Consider the following 23,669-nt stretch of genomic DNA (forward strand, 5'->3'; position numbering starts at 1 on the left):
CATAAGTATAAGTCAAGAGATGTAGTTATAAGGACATTGTTATAAGGGATATGTTGGAGCACTGAAAAATAAAGATGTAGGGAGAATCCTTTTTAGAAGGATTAATAAGCTATTGCATATACTCTAAGAACTGCCAGTAGAGTCTCATTTTCAGTTCATGCTATCAGTAGAGCAGCCTCCTAAAGACTTGCTCCTGAGGGGAGACGTTTAGTTTAGTTACTTGCATATGTTTCTTTCCTGAGCTCTCTGTTTTTGCATCTCTAATGATGTTTTATCGTCTTCTCCCTAATCAACTTCTTACAGTAACAGGTTATATTTATTGCTTCTGCTTCTTCATCTCCAGTTTATTGCTCAATGCACTGCAATCAACCTGGCCTCTTTCCCCTCTGACTCTTCTGCCTGAAAATCACCTGTAACTTTCCAATTCCCAATCAAATACATTTTTAGTCTTTTGCATAACAAGGAGTTTGACTGGCTTTTGTCCCTGGTTCCTTGCAGGGAGAATAAATCCTTGAAATTTGTCAAGGGTCTTCATTTTTCATGAGCCCATTGGATCTCATTTGAGCTTACGCTAGTAAGATGAGATGACTCAGGATAGGGGCTGGTTACCAGCAAGACCAATGGAGCTTTGAACCAGCTGGATTTTTGGGGTGAGAGGAATGGTGCTGGAGACCGAACTCAGTCACATGCTCAATGGTTTAATTAATCATGCTTAAGAAGTGAAATCCCAATAAACTCTGGACAATGGAGCACAGTGGGGAGCTACTTGGTTGGTGAACAAAGAGGTGCTGAAAACATGCTGCTCCCTGATTGCTTGGGGGGAGGCCACCGTAGAAGCTGTGTGTTCTGGTCTCCCCTGAGATCTCACCCCATGTGTCTCTTCATTTATTTATCTAGTCTGATTTGTATCCTTTGTCATAAATATGTAATGTAAGTAATCATAATCATATAATCATAATGTGATAAGCATTCTTCCTGAGCTCTGGGTCATTCTAGTGAATTACTGAACTTGAATAGAGGTTGTGGGAACCTCTTGAATTTGGAGTCAGTTGGTCAGAAGTGTCGGTGGCCTGGGGAACCCCACTTCCCTCTGGTGTCTGAAGTAATGGCAGTCTGGTTATGAACCATGGGTTTATGCTAACTCTAGGTGGCTGACATCAGAATTGAGTTTTAGAGTACACCAGTGTGTATAGAATGCCTTAAATTTGATAGTGTTAACTAGCTCTTCCTTGGAACTCTTGCCTCTACCTTGGCTTCTGTGACTTTATTCATTCCTCTTACTTTCTTGACCACTCACTTTTCAGATACTTCTTCCCATCCTTTAAATGAGGTTCCTTTAACTATTATCACCAAAGTATTTCTGAGCAATCTAAATCATGCCCACAATACTTAATATTGTTTAAATCTACATACCATAAAACGCACTTTGGGGGAATGTACAATCTGAGTGTTTACACCTGTAAAGATTCTTGTAATCACCACCACAGGTAGGACACAGAACTGTTCTAACACTCTGAAGAATTTCCTCCTGTTGCCCTTAGTATTCAGACCCTCGTTCCTCTAACCCCTGTCAACCACTGACGTGTTCTCCGTTCCTGTATTTTTGTCTTTTCCAGAATCCATAAATTGAATCATACAACATGTAACTTTTAAAGACTATTATTTCACTGGGCGCAACACATTTGTGTGCACCTATTTTAACTCTCACTGACACAGTGTCCCAAATCTCTCTCATTCTCAGGCTTCTCACTTCTGAATTCCAGACCTGCTGTGTTCAACTTCCAGCTAGATAGAACCACTTAAATTTGGCTTTTTCAGTGTCTGTGGAATCATGTGCAGCTTGGAATTCATTAATCCTCCCTGATATCTTTCCTTGAATTTCATCCATAGGTAAGAGGGAACCACTGATTTTTGAGGAGGGAATAATAAGACTTGAATTCTACAAAGATGACTGTCTGCCTTGTTTGGTAGGTTGACTAAAGGAAGAGTTTGAGGGAAGTGACGTTAGTTTGGGATCTGCAGTCATGATGCAGCTGAGTGATGATGAACCCTATATAAACCAAATGAAATGGAGAGGGAAGTAGATAGTGCTAAAATGTTCAGGGCACTGGACTGCCTGGACTTGAGTAACGGTGTGGTATGTGAGCCATAGGAAATAAGGGACCTGTATTTTGTGTGCTTTTAATTTTTCGTTTCCCTGAGGTAGTCTCATCTCTTCTCTCTAAATCCCTGTGTTCCTGCCGTCCCCACCCTTGCCTCCAAGTTTCTGTGAAATTAGGGTTTAGGCACTGATTTTCTGCTTGCCACATCTTTGCAGACCTATTTACATTTGCCTAAGGGTTATGACTGCCTGGGACCTTTTCCGCACTGGTTCACGATTTATCTTATCTTTTCTCATAAAACAAGGTCTCCTATACTTCCTGTGTTGGATTTTTGCAATGTGTAAAACAGGGACTTTTTGTATGTGAAAGCAGGCTCCAGGCCTTTGTTTCTTCCTATATTTGAGTATCAGCTTGGCACAAGGTTTCTCAACATTGGCACGATAGACCTTTTGGGTAAGGTAATTGTTTATTCTTGCGGGGGGTGGCTATCCCATGTGCTATAGCATAGTTAGCAGGATTAGTTTTTGTTGGAAAATTGTTAATCTGAAGAGAAACAGTGGAATTTATATAATGAGAAATTTTGACATGGGGTGTGTGTGGGATCTCTTAGGACTGTGCAGCATGACTATTTAGCAATGATGAACAATGCTTTGGAAATTCTGCTGAAGTTAATGTGGGTGTATGCATCAAGAATATACTTTCACTACCCAGTTTTATAACTTTATGCAATGTATTCTGGACTGTTTTTTTTAATTTTTAAATTTTTATTTCATATTGGAATATAGTTGATTTACAACGTTGTCTTAGTTTCAGGTGTATAGCATAGTGATTCAGTTATACATATACATATATCTATTTTTCAGATTCTTTTCCCATATAGGTTATTACAGAGTAGTGAGTAGAGTTCCCTGTGCTATACAGTAGGTCCTTGTTGATTATCTACTTTCTATACAATAGTGTGTATATTGTTAATCCCAACCTCATAATTTATCCCTCCCCTCACCGACTTTTCCCCTTTGGTAACCATAAGTTTGTTTTCTGTTTCTGTTTTGTAAATAAGCTCATTTGTATCATTTTTTTAGATTCCACATATAAGTGATATCATATGTTTGCCTTTCTCTGTCTGACTTCACTTAGTATGATAATCTCTAGGTCCATCCATGTTGCTGCAAATGGCATTATTTCATTCTTTTGTATGGCTGAGTAATGGTCCATTGTATATATGTACCACAACTTCTTTATCCATTCATCTGTCGATGGACATTTAAGTTGCTTCCATGTCTTCGCTCTTGTAAGTAGTGCTGCAAAGAACATTGGGGTGCGTGTATCTTTTTGAATTATGGTTTTCTCTGGATATATGCCCAGGAGTGGGATTGCTGGATCATATGGTAGCTCTGTTTTTGTTTTTTAAGGAACCTCTACACTGTTTTCCATAGTGGTACAACCATAGGTGTGTGGGTTTATTTTTGGGCTTTCTATCCTGTTCCATTGATCTATTATTTCTGTTTTTGTGCCAGTACCATACTGTTGTGATTATTGTAGCGTTATAGTTTAGTCTGAAGTAGCTAATTCCTCCAGCTCTGTCCTTCTTTCTCATGATTGCTTTGGTTATTCAGAGTCTTTTGTGTTTCCATAGAAATTTTAAGATTTTTTTGTTCTAGATCTGCAAAAAATCCCATTGGTAATTTGATAGGGATTGCATTGAATCTGTAGATTGCTTTGAGTAGCATAGTAATTTTGACAACATTGATTCTTCCAATCCAAGAACATGGCATATCTTTCCATCTCTTTGTGACATCTTTGATTTCTTTCATCAGTATCTTACAGTTTTCAGAGTGAGCTCATCAATGAATTCAATAAAGTTGCAGGATACAAAATTAATACACAGAAATCTATTGCATTTCTATACACTAAATACTAAAGATCAGAAAGAGAAATTAAGGAAACAATTCCATTTACCATTGCATCAAAAAGAATAAAATACCTAGGAATGGATTGTTTTAAAATAGAGATGAAAAACTCACTTAACAGATATTTGACTCTGTATTTGGAAATTTGACATAAAGTAGAATTGACCATGGCTAGTAATTGCTTGATCTCTGGGTGGTTGTGGTCATGATGATCCATACTGAAGGTCAGAGTTCAGTCCTGGGTGGGGGTCAGGTAATAAGCTTTCCTGGGCCAAATGGATCCTTTATCTACTCAAGAGAAAGTTTGGTATTGATTTAAGTCCTATGTCTAAAGAATGAGGGAGTTCTGGAAGAAAACAGTGAGTTCTGATTATTTCTTGGGAAATGTTGACAAAGGTTTAAATTAAGTCCAGGGCAGGTGGTGAACTACTTATTCCCTGACTGCCATGGTCTGAGGTGAAACTTGATCTGTTTCTGATGCTAGAGAAGCTGCTATGTGAAAGGCTTTTGTTTTGCTTAATTACCTGAAACTATCTGCCCTTGCAAATCTGTTCAATTAATTACTTTAAAATGAAGTTTGAAAGGGTAGATTAAGGAAAGATGAGTATACCTAGGAATTAAAGTTTAGTACATATCCAAGTTTATCTCTGATCATATTAGGTTTCAGATAAATGGTATCACTCTAATTGTCCAGAATTAAAGTTTTGTGTACAGCGGGGGCTCCTTATGCCTTTGTGCTGCATATTCAGGTTTAGGGATACTTTGTAGTGATAGCACAGTTTGGACAGGTTTTTCTAAAAGCTATATTTCTATACTGAATAAACTATAGATTCTTTCCTCATAAAAGGAGATGGGAAGTATTCTAGTATAAAAATGTGAAATAGTCAAAATCTCATAATTGGCAATGATTAGCTTTGAAGACGTTATTCTGTAAACATTAAGTAGTCTCTGAATAAAGATAACTCAGCTAACTGAAATTGTAATTACCTAGTCAGAGGATTTCTGTTGTAGTGTCATAATTAGCTTGAACGCAGATGCCTGAGGAGGGATGCATGTTAGTACCTGCTGTGTTGATGGATGATAAGCATTGTTCAATTTTGCTTTTAAAAGTAAACAGTAGAGGTGGGGTTCTTTATTCGTATTGTATGATTTGTATCTATGATGTTTTCCATGCATTGATATGTGGAAATATTTGATACATTACCCTGAGAGGCACGTAATCACTGTGGTGTTGAGCTGTTAAGCTTCCATTCAGAGCTCATTATGCTAATTCCCATGGAAACAGTGTGTTTGATAACTTGGGAATTACATTTTATAAAACAAACTTCTCAGGTAGCTGTACTTAAGAGGCAACTCACTTTGTCCATACTTGGACAGCAGAGGTATTTTCACTTGTGACTCTTTTCTTCGGCTTTTGTGTAGTGAGACTTAGGAAGCTGGTAGCCACCTTGTGCTTTCAATTGTCTTTATGTTGTGTTACTTTCCAACTGATGTTTTAGCTTCCATAGGAAAGAACCTAGTAATTTCTGCAGTATACTAATCCTATAATGACATCTCAAAAATGAATGATCTCTGCTCTTGAAGTTAGTTTTCAGTAATCAAAATGAGGGTCCATAAATACACATCTTAGAAATTCTCTTTTTAAAAATACCAAAAACAGTCAGAGAACTTCGGACACTTGCAGATCTACCACATGGTATAATAAATAGAACATTACTGGTCACTGTGAAACTCTGTCCCTGCCTTGATCGTGTTTACTCCTCCCAGGTGGATAAACATTATTTTGAACTTTGTTTTCTTGCCCTTGTCTTCAGTTTTGTAGCGTGTATCCCTAAAGAACATACTTGTTAGATTTTATTTTTTTGTTGAGGTATAATTCACACGTTCATATGATTTTTAACTGTTTTGTATATATATTTTTTGCCCAGTGTATTGGGGGAAATGTATTCACATTAATCTGTGCATCTATAATGCCTTCATGAGCACTACTTCATATGTCACAATTTATCTGTTTACAGTTAGTGGACATTTGTTTTTAGTTTATGCTAATATGAACATTGCTAGCATGAACAGTGCTACTCATGTCTTCTGGTGCACATGTGCAAGGATTTCTCTAGTCAAGATGTGTGAGCGTTACCAGCCTTACCAGATGATGCTGAATTATTTTGTAAATTTGTATCAATTTACAGTCACCAATAGTGTATTAACAACAGCTTGTTGCCCCACATTCTCACCATCACTTGACACTGTTAGACTTATTTTTTTCTAATCCAGATAGTGGAAAGTGCTTTCTCTTTGTGGTTTAAATTGGCATCTTATAAGTAGGTTGGGTATTCTTCATATATTTATGGGCTTTATGTGTTCTCATTGAATTGCACATATACATCTTTTGCCCCTGTTTCTAGTTCTCAAATAACCGCTGGTTTGTTGGGGTTATTCTGGAAACGAATACTTGGCAAAGTATATGCTTTGTAACTGTTATCTCCCTTTTAAAAATTTCTTTTTAAAATACTGTTTTGTGATGAGCAAGCATTTTTATTTCAATATAGCCAAAATTACTAATGTCTTTATGGCTCTTGATTTGTGTGGGATCTGAGAGAGTGAATATGGGTGCCTTGGGTTCAGATTGGGGCAGTAGGAACAATGAAAAGTGGGCAGATTTGGGATATTTTGAAGCTGATGTCTTGCTGATGGTTTGGATAGGAAATATGAGAGGAGGAGAAATCAATGACCTTCAATGTTTTTGGTAAGAACGACTAAAAGAATAGAGTAGACGTTTATGTAGATGGGAACATCTGTAGAGGAGCCAGTTAGGGGTGTGTGGTATAGGTGAAACCAGAACTTGGATATTTATAGTCTGGTTGTGTGTTTTGATCTGAATGGAGATGTTAAATAGGTATTTGGATGTACAACTCCAGATTTAAGGAGAAATATCTGGGCTGGATTTATAGATTTGCGAAGTCTCGTATAAGATAGTATTTGAAACTCGGACTTGAAGAGGTCACCTATGGAATGAATGTAGGGAAGTCTGAGGTCCGAGTTCTGGAAATGCTTTCCACTTAGAAGGAGGATATAAGGATCTAGGATTTAAAGTGTGAGAAGACGAGAGAGTTTGCTTGGTGATAATGGTTTCTGAAAACCAAGTGAACAAATGTCCTCAAGAAGATAAAGAGCTATCCACTGGATTTAGCAATGTGAGGGTCATTGTGAGCTTGAAAAATTTATTTTGTGGAGTTGTGGAGATGAAATCCTAATAAAAGTAGACTACAGAGCACACGGGAGGAGAGAAAAATTACAGATAAGGAATAGTATAGTGTGGACAATTGTTTGAAAGAGTCTTATTTTAAACTGGCACTAACTGGCAGACGTATGATCAATGGAAGACTGACTTAATGATGGGAGATGTCACAAAATGCATGTACTCTAACGGAGACAGTTCAGTAAAAGAATACAAACTGAGGACAGAAGACTATTGCTATAGAGACCTACATGAGAAGGAATGGATGCCAGTAAGTATGTGGAGATGTTGGATCTTAGAAAAGAGGTGGAAATTTTTTGTAGTTCTTAGAATGTTTTGCACTTACTGAGTATATTTAAATATACTGCACTTTTGTTAAATATATTCCTAAGGATTCTTTTTGAAGTTACTATAAAGGAATTACTTTTGGATTGTTCCTTGCAAATATATAGAAATACAGTTAACTTTTATATATTAATCTTGTCCTCTGCATTCTTGCTAAACTAGTTTATTAGTTCTAATAGTATTTTTAGTGGATTCATTAGAATTATCTGTGTATAAGATTGTGTCATCTGCAAGTGAAGATAGTTTACTTTTCTTGGATGCCTTTATTAGATGTTCCTGCATAACTGCCCTGACGAGAACTTCCAGTACTTTTCTTAAAAGTGGCAACAGTGGACATCCTTGTTCCTGATGTTGAAGGGAAAACATTAAGTCATCACACCATTAAGTATGATGTCAGCTGTGGATTTTTTTCGTAGATGCCCTTGATCAGATTGAGCAAGTTCTCTTCTGTTTGTTGCATGCTTTTTTCATGAAGTGTTGGATATTGTCAGATAATTTTTTTGAGTCTATTGAGATGTTCATGTGTTTCTGTTATTTATTCTATTAATATGGTGTATTACATTGATTTTTTTTTTTGGGATGTTAAATTAATTTTGCTTTCTTGGGATAAATCCCACTTGGTCATGGTGCACAATACTACTTACGTGTTGCCAAATTTGGTTTGTTATCTTGAAGATTTTTGTGTTTATATCTTTCAGGAGTATTGATCTGTATTTTGGTTTTTTGTGATGTCTCTGGTTTTGGTAATATTGGTCTTAAAGAGTGAGTTGGGAAGTGTTCCCTCCTATTTTTTTTGAAATGGTGTGAGGAACTGGTATTGAAAAAAATACTTTCATTACAATTAACCAGTGAAGCCATCTGGGCCTGGGCTTTTCTTCGTGGGAAATTAAAAAATGCCTAATTTTCTTAAAGGTCTATTCAGATTTTCTATCTTTGAATTAGTTTTGGTTGTGTCTTTCTAGAAAAATGTGATTTTATATGTTACCTAATTTGTTAAAATACGCTTGCAGTTTTCTTTCTCCTTATTTCTATAAGGTTAGTGGAAATACCACCACTTTCATTCCTGATATTACTTATTTGAGTCTTATAAACCTTTAGCTAAACTAGAAAAAAAACTGTTTAAACTTTTTCGAAGAACTAACTTTTGGTTTTTCTCTATTCTATTTTCTGCTCTTATGTTTATTATTATGCCTGCATTAGCTTAAGTCTTTCTCTTTATTCAGTATCTTGAGGTGGAAGGTTAGGGTTTTGATTTTGAAAATGTCCTTTTATATATACACAATTACAGCTATAAATCTCTCTTAGGACTGCTTTAACTGCATTCTCCAGTTACTTTACATTGTGTATGTTACTGATCTCAAAGTATCATTTCCATAGTGATTTCTTCTTGGATTCATTTAGTAGTGTGTTGTTCAATTGCTATGTTTTTTTTGTTTGTTTGTTTTTTGCTTTTTAAAATTTATTTTGGGCTGCGTTTTGGGTCTTCATTGCTGTACATGGGCTCTCTCTAGTTGAGGCAAGGGGTGGCTACTCTTAGCTGCGGTGTGCGGGCTTCTCATTGCGGTGTGCGGGCTTCTCATTGTGGTGGCCTCTCTTGTGGTGGAGCACGGGCTCTAGGCATGCGGGCTTCAGTAGTTGTGGCCTGTGGGCTCAGCAGTTGTGGCTCGCAGGCTGTAGAGCGCAGGCTCAGTAGTTGTGGTGCACGGGCCTAGTTGACCCGAGGCATGTGGGATCCTCCCGGACCAGGGCTGGAAACCGTGCCCCTTGAATTGGCAGGCGGTTTCTTTTTTTTTTTTGTGGTACGCGAGCCTCTCACTGTTGTGGCCTCTCCCGTTGCGGAGCACAGGCTCCGGACGCGCAGGCTCAGCGGCCATGGCTCACGGGCCCAGCTGCTCCGCGGCATGTGGGATCTTCCCGGACCGGGGCACGAACCTGTGTCCCCTGCATCGGCAGGCGGACTCTCAACCACTGCGCCACCAGGGAAGCCCCAATTGCTATGTTCTTAATTCTCACACTTCTTTTTGTTTCTCTAAAACATTTTTTGAGGTATAATTGACATACAACATACTGGATTCAGGTGTACAACATGTTTCAACATTTGTATACATTGAGAAATTACCACAATAAGTCTGTATCTGTCACCATACATAGTTACAGAATTTCTTCTGAAGAGACTTAAGATCTATTCTCTCAGCAACTTTCAAATATGCAATATAGTATTAACTATATTACATCCCCATGATGTATTTCATAACTGGAAATTTGTACCTTTTAACTTCCTTCACATATTTTACCCATGTCCCCCATCAAGCTGTTCTCTGTATCTATGAGCTATTTCTGTCTTTTGTTTAAGTTCCAGGTAAGTGGGATCATACAGTATTTGTCTTTCTGATTAATTTCACTTAGCATAATGCCTGTGAGGTCTTCACATGTCCTGAAGATGGCCATTTAGGTTTCCATGTTTTGGCTGTTGTAAATAATGCTGCAGTGAATATGGAGGTGGGTATCTTTGAGTTCGTGTTTTTGTTTGTTTCAGATAAATAACCAGAAGTAGAATCTCTGTGTCATTTTGTAGCTCTATCTTTAACTTTCTGAGGAACCTCCATACTGTTATCCATAGTGGCTGCATCACTGTTTTCTAATTTCACTCTTAAGATCAGAGAACATACTTAGTATGACTTTACTCCTTTAAAATTTATTGTGTCTTATTTTATGGCCAAACGTATGGTCTGATCTGGGGAACTCTCCATGTGTACTTGAGGAGAACATAGACTTTTGTTGGTGGAGTATTCAATAGATATGTTAGATATAGTTGGTTTATAGTGCTTTTCAAGTCTTATTTCCATGGCCATCTTCTGCCTAGTTGTTCTACTCATTATTGAAAGTGGGGTGTTGATATCTCCAACTGCTGGATTATTTATTTCTCCTTTAAATCCTACCAATTTTTGCTTCATGTATTTGGGGATCTGTTAGATAAATTTTTATATCTTGTTGAATTGACCTTTTTTAAATTTTAAGATGGGTTTATCTTTAACATTTTTGGAATTTTTCTGGTATAGCTACTCCAGCTTTCTTACAGGTTGCTGTTAGCCTGATACGTATCCTTTTTCATCCTTCTGTATTCAGTATATTTGGATCTTTGAGTCTCACATGTGTGTCTCCTGTAGACAGCATACAGTTGGGTTTTTAATCCAATTTGACAATGTGAGTTTGGATTGTTTAATCGACTGAAAGTTAATGTTATTGATATACATTGACCACTTTATTTTCTGTTTCATGTGTGTCTCTTTTCTCATTACTGCTTGCTTTCGTATCAAATGAATATTTTCTATGGAACATTAATTTGTTTATTTTCTCACTTTAACTTTTTATTAGTGGCTACTCTAGGGCTTACAGTATACATCTTAACATAATTCAGATATATGCTAACTAAAATCTAGGGAGGTACAGAAATGTTACTCTTAAATAGGTCTATTCCCTTTTCTGCCTTTTTGTGCTATTAGTGTTAGGTGCATGTATGTTAGAAACCCAATAATCCATTGTTGTTATCACTTCATCTTATTTTACACCAGTTATAGAAGTTGAGAAGAAAGGTGAGCTGTATTTATAAGGAATGTCATATTAAGTTTTTTGTTTTCCATTTTCAGTTTTCATTTGTTACTGTAGATTCAAGTTATCATCTGTTAGTTTCTTCCTGTGATACACCTTTACTCATCTTTTCCTTGTCACAATATGCTGTTTTTGTCAAATATATATTTCAATATTATAGGTTGATCAATTAACTTATATATTTATTTTATACATTCCTTTTTAAACCTCTTAACATAAGAGAGGAGAAAAAGGCATTTATAACTTTTTAATTTTTTTTAAATGATTCGTGCTCTTTTCATGTGGATTTGAATTATTGTCTAGGGTTGCTTTCTTTGAGCTTAAAGATTTTCAGTGTTCGTAGGGTGAATCAGCTAGCCACAAATTCTGCTTGTTTGCTCAGAATCTTTATTTTGATCTGATGTTTGTAAATGCTCATTTTGCTGGACTTAACCTTTAACAGGTTTTTATTTTGAGCAGTTACCATATCAGCCACTTGCCTTCTGGTTTCCATTGTTTCTGATTAGAATCAGTTGTTAATCTTATTGGTGTTCCCTTGTTAACGATAAAACATTTTTCTTTGGCCGCTTTCAAGTTTTTTTCCTGTGATTTTAGCTTTCGCATTTTTACTCTGATGTGTCTGGATATGAATTCCTTTGTGTGTATTGTGCTTTGAGTATACTGAGCTCCTTGAGTGTGCAGATTGCTTTTCTTGGGAAATTTTCAGTCATAATTTTTTCTGCTCCTTTCTTGCCTTCGTTTTCCCTCTGGTACTCCTATTACAAAAATGTCTGTAATGATGTCCTACGTTTCTCTGTGAATCTGTTCATTTTTCTTTGTGTAATCTGTTGATCTGACTTTAAGTTCAGTTATTCTCCTGTTCAAATCTATTGTTGAACCCCTCCAGTGAATTTTTCATTTTAGCTATTTTGCAATTCTAAAATTGCTACTCAGTTTTTAAAAATAGGTATTCCTAATATTGATAATACTAACGGTCATCATACTTTATTTCTTTATGCATGATATCCTTTCATTCTTTGAACATATTTATAATACCTGATTTGAAGTCTTACCTGATAAGTGTGTGACTTGGGCCCTCTCACAGGCAGATTCTGTTGCCTGTTTTTTTTTTTTTTTTTTTTTTGCTTTGTATAGATCACACCTTCCTGTTTGGATGCATGTCTTTACATTTTTTGGTTGTTGTTGAAAAATGCATATTTTGGATAATGTATTTTGTCAGTTCCAGTTACCTCCCCTAGGCTTATTATTTTCTTAGCTACTAAAATAGACCAGCAAAGTTACAGTCTTATTCCTGTACAGGGCAAAACCTCTAAAGTCACTTCAGAGGGAGCAGTTCTAGACAAGTGTTGAGTCACCACGGAATGACAGTTGTTTTAGCAGGGTTCGCTTCATCTGTATTTCCCCGATCTCTGTTATACTGTCTGCCTTTGACGCTCAACTGATAAGCTCCATTCATTGCTCTTTTTTCGGAACAATGCCAAATACATAAAGTACCCTACAGTTTGATCCAAGTAAATTCTGGTCCCTTAGCCAGGGGTAGTTTGTAAAGCTGGTATTGGAGGTTTGCTTTGATTTTGGGGGTGGGTGGGTGGGTGATTCTTGTTAGCTGTCTCTTGTTCTGGTTGTCTCTGGTAAACTAGCTTCCCTATGGTTCAGCTTTTTGTTCTCATGAAGCTCTCACCTTCCTCTTAATTGCTTACCATGATCTCCGTTTCTTTTGAGAGCATGCTTACCCTTAAACTTCCTCACACTTCCAATTAAGCAAGTTCCCTTGGGGAGAGCTTAGTAGCTGTCTCTTCTTAGAGCCTGTCTTTCTCCCTGTGAAAAATCACCATGCCACTGCTTTGGAGCTATAGTTGGGCATGTTGTTTGAGTGACACCACTGCTTCGTGAGCAGGGTGCTGCCTGGAGACATTAGACTCATCTTCTTTTTGCCTCTCCTGGCACAGAACCTCTGCCCTGTGTGTGACTGGGCCAAGAGTGATCAGGGCCCCAGTATTCCCTACCTACCATGCCTGGGGTGGGTCTTGTACTCTATTGGGTGGAGGCTATGTGGGTGAAGGGAGTCTACAACCTCTTGGCCATACTTGCTGGTAACTGAGCCTTTGTGACATGGAATTGAGTGGGATGGGAAATGCTGGCACTCTGCCCCTCCCACTGGGAGCTGGTGGGAGAGGGAACCCTTTCTTTTTGGCCATACCTACTCTGAGTGGAACTAAAGTCACATTGAGCTGGGTGTTGTGGAATGAAGGAAAAAAACAGATGACGGTTCCAGTACCACAGACTCTGTTCTCTCCAAGGTTTAAGAGATATTTTTAAATGTTAATTTATTGAATGCCCTTAGGACAATTTTCAAAGGCTTTAAATGGTTGTTTTTTTAAAAATGCTTTTCTCTAGTTGCAGAGAGTCTGCACAGCTCTTCATGGAGACATTTTGTATGTCTCATGTTCTTCTAAATTTTTATGTCATTGTCTGGCATAGAATTAACCGTAAGTAGTTAATTATAAGTAATAGAACTATATTTTTTTCCTTAAAAAGCACTATGACGTATGTGCATGTGTGTTCCTTTCCTGTCTTCTAACCTCTGCTGATAGGTGCTAGGCTTGACAAGTCAGGCTTGCTCTTTTTTTTTTTTAATTGGAGTATAGTTGATTTACAATGTTGTGTTAGTTTCAGGTGTACACCAAAGTGAATCAGTTATACATATACATATATCCACTCTTTTTTAGATTCTTTTCCCATATTGGCCATTACAGAGTACTGAGTATTGAGTAGAGTTCCCTGTGCTCTACAGTAGGTCCTTACTAGTTATCTATTTTATATACAGTAGTGTGTATATGTTAATCCCAACCTCCCAGTTTATCCCTCCCCCCTGGTAACCATAGGTTTGTTTTCTACATCTGTAACTCTATTTCTGTTTTGTAGATAAGTTCACTTGTACCCTTATTTTTAGATCCCACATATAAGTGATACCATCTGATATTTGTCTTTCTCTGTCTGACTTAACTTCACTCAGTATGACAGTCTCTAGGTCCATCCATGTTGCTGCAAATGGCATTATTTCACTCTTTGTTATGGCTGAGTAATATTCCATTGTATATATGTGCCACATCTTATTTATCCATTCCTCTGTTGATGGACATTTAGGTTGCTTCCATGTTCTGGCTATTGTGAATAGTGCTACAATGAACATTGGGGTACATGTATCTTTTTGAATTATCGTTTTCTCTGGATATATGCCCAGGAGTGGGATTGCTGGATCACCTAATCAATGACAAAGGAGGCAAGGAGGTACAATGGAGAAAAGACAGTCTCTTCAATAAGTGGTGCTGGGAAAACTGGACAGCTACATGTAAAGGAATGAAATTAGAACACTGCCTAACACCATACACAAAAGTAAAGTCAAAATGGATTAAAGACCTAAATGTAAGGCCAGCAACTGTAAAACTTTTTGAGGAAAACATAGGCAGAACACTCTATGACCTAAATCACAGCAAGATCCTTTTTGACCCACCCCCTAGAGAAATGGAAATAAAAACAAAAATAAACAAATGGGACCTAATGAAATTTAAAAGCTTTTGCACAGCAAAGGAAACCATAAATAAGACGAAAAGACAACCCTCAAAATGGGAGAAAATATTTGCAAATGAAGCAACTGACAAAGGATTAATCTCCAAAATATACAACTCATGCAGCTCAATATCAAAAAATCAAATAGACATTTCTCCAAAAAAGACATACAGGTGGCCAAAAGGCACATGAAAAACGCTCAACGTTACTAATCATTAGAGAAATGCAAATAAAAACTATAATGAGGTATCACCTCACACTGGTCAGAATGGCCATCATCAAAAAATCTACAAACAGGGCTTCCCTGGTGGTGCAGTCGTTAAGAATCTGCCTGCCAATGCGGGGGACACGGGTTCGTGCCCCGGTCTGGGAAGATCCCACATGCCGTGGAGCGGCTATGCCTGTGAGCCATGGATGCTGAGCCTGCGCGTCTGGAGCCTCTGCTCCGCAACGGGAGAGGCCGCAACAGTGAGAGGCCCGCGTACCCCCCCCCCCACCAAAAAAACCAAAAACAAACCTACAAACAATAATGCTGGAGTGGGTGCGGAGAAAAGGGAACCCTCCTGCACTGTTGGTGGGAATGTAAACTGGTATAGCCACTATGGAGAACAGTATGGGGGTTCCTTAAACAACTAAAACTAGAACTACCATACGGGCTTGCTCTTTATCTACTTTTCACCTACTTGGACTTCACTCCTTCCCTATCACCCCTGGCTGTCTCTTCACTTTTGCTATTATGCCTAGGCTCCAAATCTCTGCTTGAGTCACTGGAAATGGCCACACAATTTGTACAGCCTGCTTGGCTCTCACGTTAGCTTTGATTTTCAACCAGTCCCTTGGCTTTTGTAAACTAGTTTATGGACTGTCCTTCTCAGATGTTGGTCTCCTTGAGACCAAATTTGTTCTTAGGTATTATAGTCAATATAAGACAGCTGGGTTAAGGCCTACCCTAGGAAGTTTAAGGCTACTTCACCAAGGCAGCTGTCTGGTAATGACCTTCAAGACTGTATTCCAGTGAAACTTATTAAAGGTAAAGGGAAAAGCTGTCAGGTAAGGTGTCTTTTTAAAGTTTAGATGCATCTATTAATGAGACAGAGCTTTCATAGGAGCAATTGAAATCAATGGATATTAGCCTCTGGGAGCGTTGCATTGATGCTATATTTGAATGGAGCTGTTTTTTTGCAGGAGTTAGAGCAAGACATATATTCATTGTCACTTGGCTGGTGTCTGAGCTCATTTTGGGGATCTTAGGGAATATGTCTTGTTCCTTAATGATGTGTAAATTAAATACTTGAAGGCACACTAACAAGTAAATATTCACGTATAATCCGTTTCAGTTCTTTGACAGTAGTCTCCTTCCCATCTTCAGGGAACACTCAGTTGTATCTTAGCATCCTTTTTTCGTATTTGACTTCAGTGGCCTGTGATGAAGCGGATTTTGGATCCATAATGAAAAATTATTTCTGTCTCTAATATATGGAACTGTAGTGGTATGAGATTGGTTTTTGACTGGAAATGATTTGATTTATGAACGAAATTAAGACTTGTTTAAGTATGTTCTTGAGGTAGCTTGTTGAAGGTGTAAGATCTGTTTCAAAACAAAGATACTGAGTTCAGAATTTGACTTTCAGATGTTTTCTAAGTGAAATACCTGTGTCATTTGCCTCTCTGTTTATTTATGCTTTAGGCTGCAGGAGCAATCCGACCTCTTGTATCTACTGTCATCAGTCCATCTGTAGATGGCTGTTTAGACCACTCACTGGAACGTGCGAGACACAGGGCAAGTGAAATGCCACAGGCCTTTCTATTTGATGTGATCTATGAAGCATATCAGCAGGTAAGAGTCTTCGCTTTTTGACAATCTGCTGTGTTGAGGGTCTCTAAGAACCACCCCCATATTTGGAGATTAGCTAGAAGAACTCAAGGAACTGAGTACGTAGTTGGACTCAAGGCTAAAAGTGATTAGAGTGAAGTTGGATGATAAGAGAAAAAGACCCAGGCAGAGTCTGGAGGAATCCATGTGTAATCTTCCTCATGATCTGTCTCCTTCAGTGTCGCACAAAGTACGCCTTCCGTCCAGCAGTGAGAAGGCAGCAGTTTGGGTGTGATGTTTCTTTTCAGGGAAGCCCATTAGAGATTTGATGTCTAAGGTATTGTGTTGGTCACATAGATACCCTCTGCCTTGCACACAAACTTCAGACTTCCAGGAGAAAAGCCGGTGTTCAACATAAAGCATATTGTAAACCATATTGTTTATGTGAACATCTAGGCACAGTGAGCCACTCTTACCAGTTAACTGTTCACTGGAAACACTCCAAGAGCCAAGTTCCCAGACACTGGCCGAGGGCCCACCTGGTGAGCAGGTCTACTGCTCAGGCCTGCAATCTCAGGCCTAATGTAGTAAACATTTTGCACAGCTGTATAGATATTTTGTTAAAATTTTAAAGGTAAGTGATTTCAAAATATCAAATCATTCATGTTTAGATTATACTGGATTGTCTTTGTTTTCATGTTTTGGAAACATTTTTGTACCTGTAAATTTTACTGCTATTCATTTCTGTGTTTATTTATTAAACAGTTATTAAATATCAGGTATTGTGCTTGTCAGAAACTTCCCAATGAAATAAGATCACTTACAACAACTAAGGCAGTGCTTGGCTGATGTTAGACAATCAGTAAATAGAGATAGATGGACTTTAAAGAATATGAGATAATGGTAACATAAATATTGACATTTTATAATAAAAGAATACTGCATTTTGGATAGAAAGTTAATCACAATGAATCAATCTTGACTATCGGTTACTGTTTTAAATATTGAGACTGTAAATCGTAATCAGTTTTCATGGTATGAATAGTCGTCAGTGGTTTGTTTTGTTTTCTTAAAACTCGTTATACAGAAATTTACCTGTATTTGATCATTAATCAAATATTCCCCTATCGATAATCCTATAAAGCCTAAATCTTGCTAAATCTTTCTAATATTTTTTAAGATTAATGAAAGAATTTGTTCATCTTTATATAAGCATTTACATTAAGAATAATAAATATGATAGCTCTGTCTTAGAAAATTTAATATAACCTTATGATCCTCACACTAGAGTAGCATGTTTCAACGGTTTTCAGTAGAGAACTAAGCCCTAATACACTGAGGCAATAGTTGTCAAATTATGGTTCCCAGACCAGCAGCATAAGCATGTTTTGGAACTTGTTAAAATGCAAATTCTGCGTCTCCACCTCAGACTTAGTTACTTAGAAACTCTGGGAATAAGGCCCATCCATTTGTGTCTTAACAAGCAAGCTGGCCACGTGATCTTGACTGACACTGAATTTTGGGAACCAACACCCTAAGGTATCCGTTGTATGTGATAAATTCTCTTCTGTTGTGTTCTTGGGAGAATGAGAACGTAGTCACACAAAAATAACTGTTCTGTGGTTCAGATGAGGAATTCTCAAGCCATTTTGGAGGTTTTGATACAAGTTCTTATGAAAATTATTTTTGATCATAAAGGCGTTCATAAGGAAATTTGTGTAAAAGATGTCTCTCATCTATATGATTTGTGTATATATATGTTTGCTTTTAACGAATAGAGAAGAGTAAGATATGACAGAGTTCCAAGGGTGGGAAGTTGTTCTCTATAGAGTGGTCAGAAGTACTCTGTGAAAAGGTAAAGTTTAAACCAACATCGGGAAGTAATTGAGGCAATAAGTCATGCAGGTAACTGACAGAACATTATTTTACGCACAGGACGCAGAATCTAAGAAGGTGGAGCAAGGCTGGAAGAGAATGACATCATGGGGGGAAGTAGGAGGTGTACCTGGGTCCAGTATCTTGTTGAGCCTTAAAGGCAATGTTATGGGCTTTAGATTTTACCCTGAATGAGAAGGGAAGACTTTGGATGGTGCTGTGTGAAACCTCACTTCTATGGGGTCACCTGTCAGTTGTGGGGATGGTACCTTACAGAAGGTAAGGGAAAGAAGTAAGCTATAGTGATGATCAAGGCAAAGATGATGACAATTAGGGCAATTTGGATAGTAGAGTATTTGGTGTGAAGTGTTTGTTCTGAATATATTTAAAAATAAAATGAGGATAAGCCAATTGGTCACGTATGGGATATCAGAATGGGAAGAATCATGGGTCCAAGAATTTGCTCTGAATAACTAGAATGTAGTTGCCCCCCTTTTTTTTTTATTTATTTTTTTTGGAGTATAGTTGCTTTAAAATGTTGTGTTTCTACTGTACAGCAAAATGAATCAGCTATAAGTATACATATATCCCCTCTTTTTTGGATTTTCTTCCCATTTAGGTCACCACAGAGCATTAAGTAGAGTTCCCTATGCTATACAGTAGGTACTTATTAGTTATCTATTTTATACATAGTATCAATAGTGTATGTATGTCAATTCCAATCTCCCAATTGCAGTTGCCCTTTATTGGGATGGAGAATGCGAGAGGAAGAGATGGTTTTGTGTGATCAGATCAAAAGTTTCGTTCCGAAAGACTAAGTTTGAGATTTCCTTTAGACATACTCAACTGTATCCCTTAACCTTTTTGACTATATGGAACTAGAATTCTGTGGAAAGATCCAGATAATGATAGGCACTTGAGAATTGCCATCATGCAAGGCATTTAATGCCTTGGAGTTAACTGACCTAACTAGAAAAACAGGTACAGAGAAAGTAAGAGCTACAAAGGCTGAACCCTGGGGCAAAGATTGAGTTTGTGAAGATGTATTAGTTTCCTATTACTGTTGAAACAAATTACCACAGACTTACAGAATTAAAAAGAAAATACTTTAAAATTCTAGAGATCAGAAATCTAAAATCAAGGTGGTAGGGCTGTGTTTCTTGAGACTATAGGGGAGACTATCTCCTTGACTGTTCCAGTTCCTAGAGGCCACCTGCATTCCTTGGCTTCTGGCCTATCCCTCATACCATTACAAGCTCTTGATTTCAATGTCACATCTAATCCTAGTGATGACATCAGACCCATCTAGATAGTCCCAGATAATCTCCCCATCTCAAAATCTCTTATCTTCAAAGTGCCTTTGCCATCTAAACGACTTATTCAGATTCTGGGCATTAGGACATGGATATCTTGGGAAGGGGCATTATTCAGAAGAGGAGTGGCCAAAGAGTAAGAGGGTAATATCCCAGAAGCCTAGTGAAGAAAGGGGCTCAAGAGTGATTGAGCAGTTGTTAAATGCTGCATAGTGGTTTAAAAAAAGGATCGAGAACTGACCATAATAAGCCTTAGCAGTGTGAGATCGCCAGTGTCGGGGTGGTGGTGGTGTTAGTTATGGAAACCTGCTTGCAATTGATTGACTAGAGAATAGGAGGGCCGCTTTTTATAGGAACTTCCATGCATATGGAGCAGAAAAATGGGGTGGCCGAAGGGGGTTCTAAACTGAGAAATTTTTTATTAAGGTGGATGGCATGACAACATATTGATAAAATGATGGAGTGATTTAGTAGAAAGGAAAAGACTGATACTGTATTGAGAGGGGATGGACAGTTCATCCACAGGGATAGGAGGAAAGGCCATATTTGGGTACAGATGTAGATTAATAGATGTAGTGGGAAGATTTGTTGGAGTTTGTTGTCTGATTTTTATTAGTGATGCGGGGTGCAGATCATCAGCTGAGACACAGGGAGGGGGGAGGTATCTAGGCTTTAGGATAGAAAAGGATACCTCTAGTCCATAGTAAATACTGACTTGTGTTCTTAAATTCTTACACTTAAGCTAAAAATACACAAAATCATCCCAAAGAAAAAGTCTATCTATTTTCCAGGGCTATTTTCTGGACATTTATGGGAAACTGAAAAATTTGATCAAAAAAACTGCAAAACCATCAAATGGGTCAATCACTAATGTGGCCTTGAAATGTGGACTTGACATGTGAACTTTTTATATTTTATCAAGGGTGTAACTTTGCTTTGTGGTACTCACGTAGAAAATACATAATAGTGTTGATCATTTACTGAGTTGAGCAGAAATCGGGCAGTTGTAAGTAAGGTCATATGAGATTGTATTATACATAGAACAAACACATCTTAATCTGACCCAAAGCCATATGGCCTGGCCAAAAAGGTGGGTTTTTCTTGTTTTCTTTTTGTTGTTGTTTTTCCCGAGTTTGAGGTTATGGATGACTTTTCCTCATCAAATTGGGTGCTGGGAAGTTATAGATGTCAAGCTGCAATTCTGTCTATGGATCTGCTGGATTGTTTCCCCCACCATTTCTTGTCTCATGTCATTCATCCTCTTGTTCTGTGTGCTCTACTTATGCTTACTTTATTTCCTCAAATATAAGTTTGGTCCTTTCTGGAACTTTACTTCCTATCTTGCTGTATATCCTTTAGATAGTAAGTAAATTATCATTTAGGGAAGCCTTTACTGTCCACCCCCATCCCCACTAGGTTAGTCTAACCCACTACACATTTTCCTAGTGCCCTGTTTTTTCTGCCCAGCATCAAAATTAGAATGGAATAATTACTTGGGAAATCACTTACGAAATGTCCAACTCCCCTGCTAGACCATGAGCCCTGTGAAAGTAGGCACGGTACCTGTCTTAGCAACTTGCCTGATATTTTATTAGTACCGAGTGCATATTTGTTCAGTGGATGAGCATCAAAGTATATGCATATAAATATGAAAAATATCCAACGTACTGCTGCTTTTGGGCCACTTTTTCAAGATATTAACACTGTTTCCACTCTGCATTTAGGTCCCTATGCAAATGTCACCTTCTCAGAGAAGCTTTCCACTGATAACTTACATATAAAAATGTTCTCTGTCATGTATTGCTTAATTCTGCTTTTAGTTTCATTAGATATCACTAATGTGTTTTTGGTAGATTTTTCTCTTTCCTGCATGACTGCTCCATTAGAGCAGGAATTTTATCTTATCTGTAGCACCTGGAAGAGTTCATGGCTTACATGATGTTCTTAACATTTTCAAATGTAAGAATTTTATCCATACATGGGTATATGTAGATACATGTTTATGTGTTAACACTTAGGTCAGTTATTATGTAAAAAGCTTTGCATGGGGTAATATGTGTTATGTACATACTGAAATTTTTTTCTAAAACCTTCAAGAAATTCATCTGAGAAATTAGAAGTATAGGCAAACATTTGTGTATAAAGCTAGTGATTTGCAGCATTTTTGTAAATGTGAGAAATTCTATTCGGCCTCTATTTCTAGAGATTAGTTTTGAATGAATTTAAAGAGTCACTTAATGAATGGATAAAGAAGATGTGGCACATATATACAATGGAATGTTACTCAGCCATTAAAAGAAACGAAATTGAGTTATTTGTAGCGAGGTGGATGGACCTAGAGTCTGTCATACAGGGTGAAGTAAGTCAGAAAGAGAAAAACAAATACTGTATGCTAATATATATATATGGAATCGAAATAAAAAAAAAGGTCATGAAGAACCTAGGGGTAAGACGGGAATGAAGACACAGACCTACTAGCGCATGGACTTGAGGATATGGGGAGGGGGAAGGGTAAGCTGGGACAAAGTGAGAGAGTGACATGGACATATATACACTACCAAATGTAAAATAGATAGCTAGTGGGAAGCAGCCGCATAGCACAGGGAGATCAGCTGGGTGGTTTGTGACCGCCTGGAGGGGTGGGATAAGGAGGGTGGGAGGGAGTGAGACGCAGGAGGGAAGAGATATGGGGACATATGTGTATGTGTAGTTGATTCACTTTGTTGTAGGGCGGAGGCTGGCGCACCATTGTAGAGCAGTTATACTCCGATAAAGATGTTAAAAAAAAAAAAAAAAAAAGAGTCACTTAAAGTTGTTTTGGGGGAATCTTTATGGAGCATGAAAATGCTCATGATATTAATATAACTCCTTATGTTAACTATATATAATATGTATTTATGCTTACATGTACACACGTGTGGGTATGAGTACACATACAAAACAGAAAAACTAGTTGGATATGTGAATACTGACATGTGACTGGGTTGATAGTAATTGAAGTCATTAAAAATCTGCAGATGTGATACACATTTAAAATATATAAATACTTAAGTATTTGGTTTTGATTGGTTTTGGACTTTCGCACGTACTTGCTTTTGTTGCTTAAAAACGATTTGCAAAACTTTCATTCCTTGACTTTTTAATGATACATTAAACAGCTGCTAAAGGAAAAGATGGCTAAATTAACGAGTAACAGATTCAGTAGTGGAAATTACTCCGTCTACAGAAGCATGAGGAAAACACCAGATTGGTCCAGAGGATTCTTACTGAGTATTCAGATACATAATCACGTTCTATACTGTTTAGAAAAATTTCGTACAAAAGCTTTTTGAATTACATGAATCAATTTCTTGCGGAAAATTGGTATGATGGGCACAGATGGTATTCTAAACTTTATTGAGACCTGGCCTCATTTCTAACAAGTTTTTAAGTTCTCAATGAGAATTTTAGAAGATAACTTGTTGAATTTTCATGAAAATGCACATGCATGGAAGACAGAGCAGGACTCAACTAGTGACAGAATTGTTCTCTTCAGTGTTAATTATGTACCTTTTGGTTTGATATACTAGACTTCACTGCAGAGATTAATACGTAGGTGTTAAATTTTCTCAATCTCCATTAAGAGTATTTTAATAAAACTGGCTGTTTAACCTAAAAGGGGAAAAACACCTTTCAAAAACATGCCTAAGACAGTCCTTGGATTCCTTAAAGATTCCTGTCACTGAAGTCTCTAGATCCAAAATACAATTATAAAATTAAAGGAATATAATAGGAATTTCCTTTTGTAATACGTACCCTGCTCACACCCCACATGCATTAGAATAAAATAGGACTTGTATCTTGTACTGAGTGCTAACACGTTGGGCTTTAAATGCTAAGTTAACAAGAAACCAG

At 37.5% G+C, this 23,669-nt stretch overlaps 1 protein-coding gene across 3 annotated transcripts in view; it reads left to right on the top strand.

The window, feature by feature from the left end:
* Positions 1–23,669, top strand: part of CRPPA (CDP-L-ribitol pyrophosphorylase A) — a 299,083-nt gene that overhangs the window by 16,752 nt on the left and 258,662 nt on the right. For all 3 annotated transcript variants that reach the window (XM_029234261.1, XM_029234263.1, XM_029234262.1), the window contains exon 3: positions 16,462–16,611. In XM_029234261.1, coding sequence (XP_029090094.1) covers positions 16,462–16,611 — 150 coding nt within the window. The remainder of the gene's footprint in view (positions 1–16,461; positions 16,612–23,669) is intronic.

Source organism: Monodon monoceros, unplaced genomic scaffold (genome assembly GCF_005190385.1).
Source record: "Monodon monoceros isolate NGI ecotype Baffin Bay Population unplaced genomic scaffold, NGI_Narwhal_1 Super_Scaffold_2, whole genome shotgun sequence".
In the NCBI taxonomy this organism is placed as follows: Eukaryota; Metazoa; Chordata; class Mammalia; order Artiodactyla; family Monodontidae; genus Monodon; species Monodon monoceros.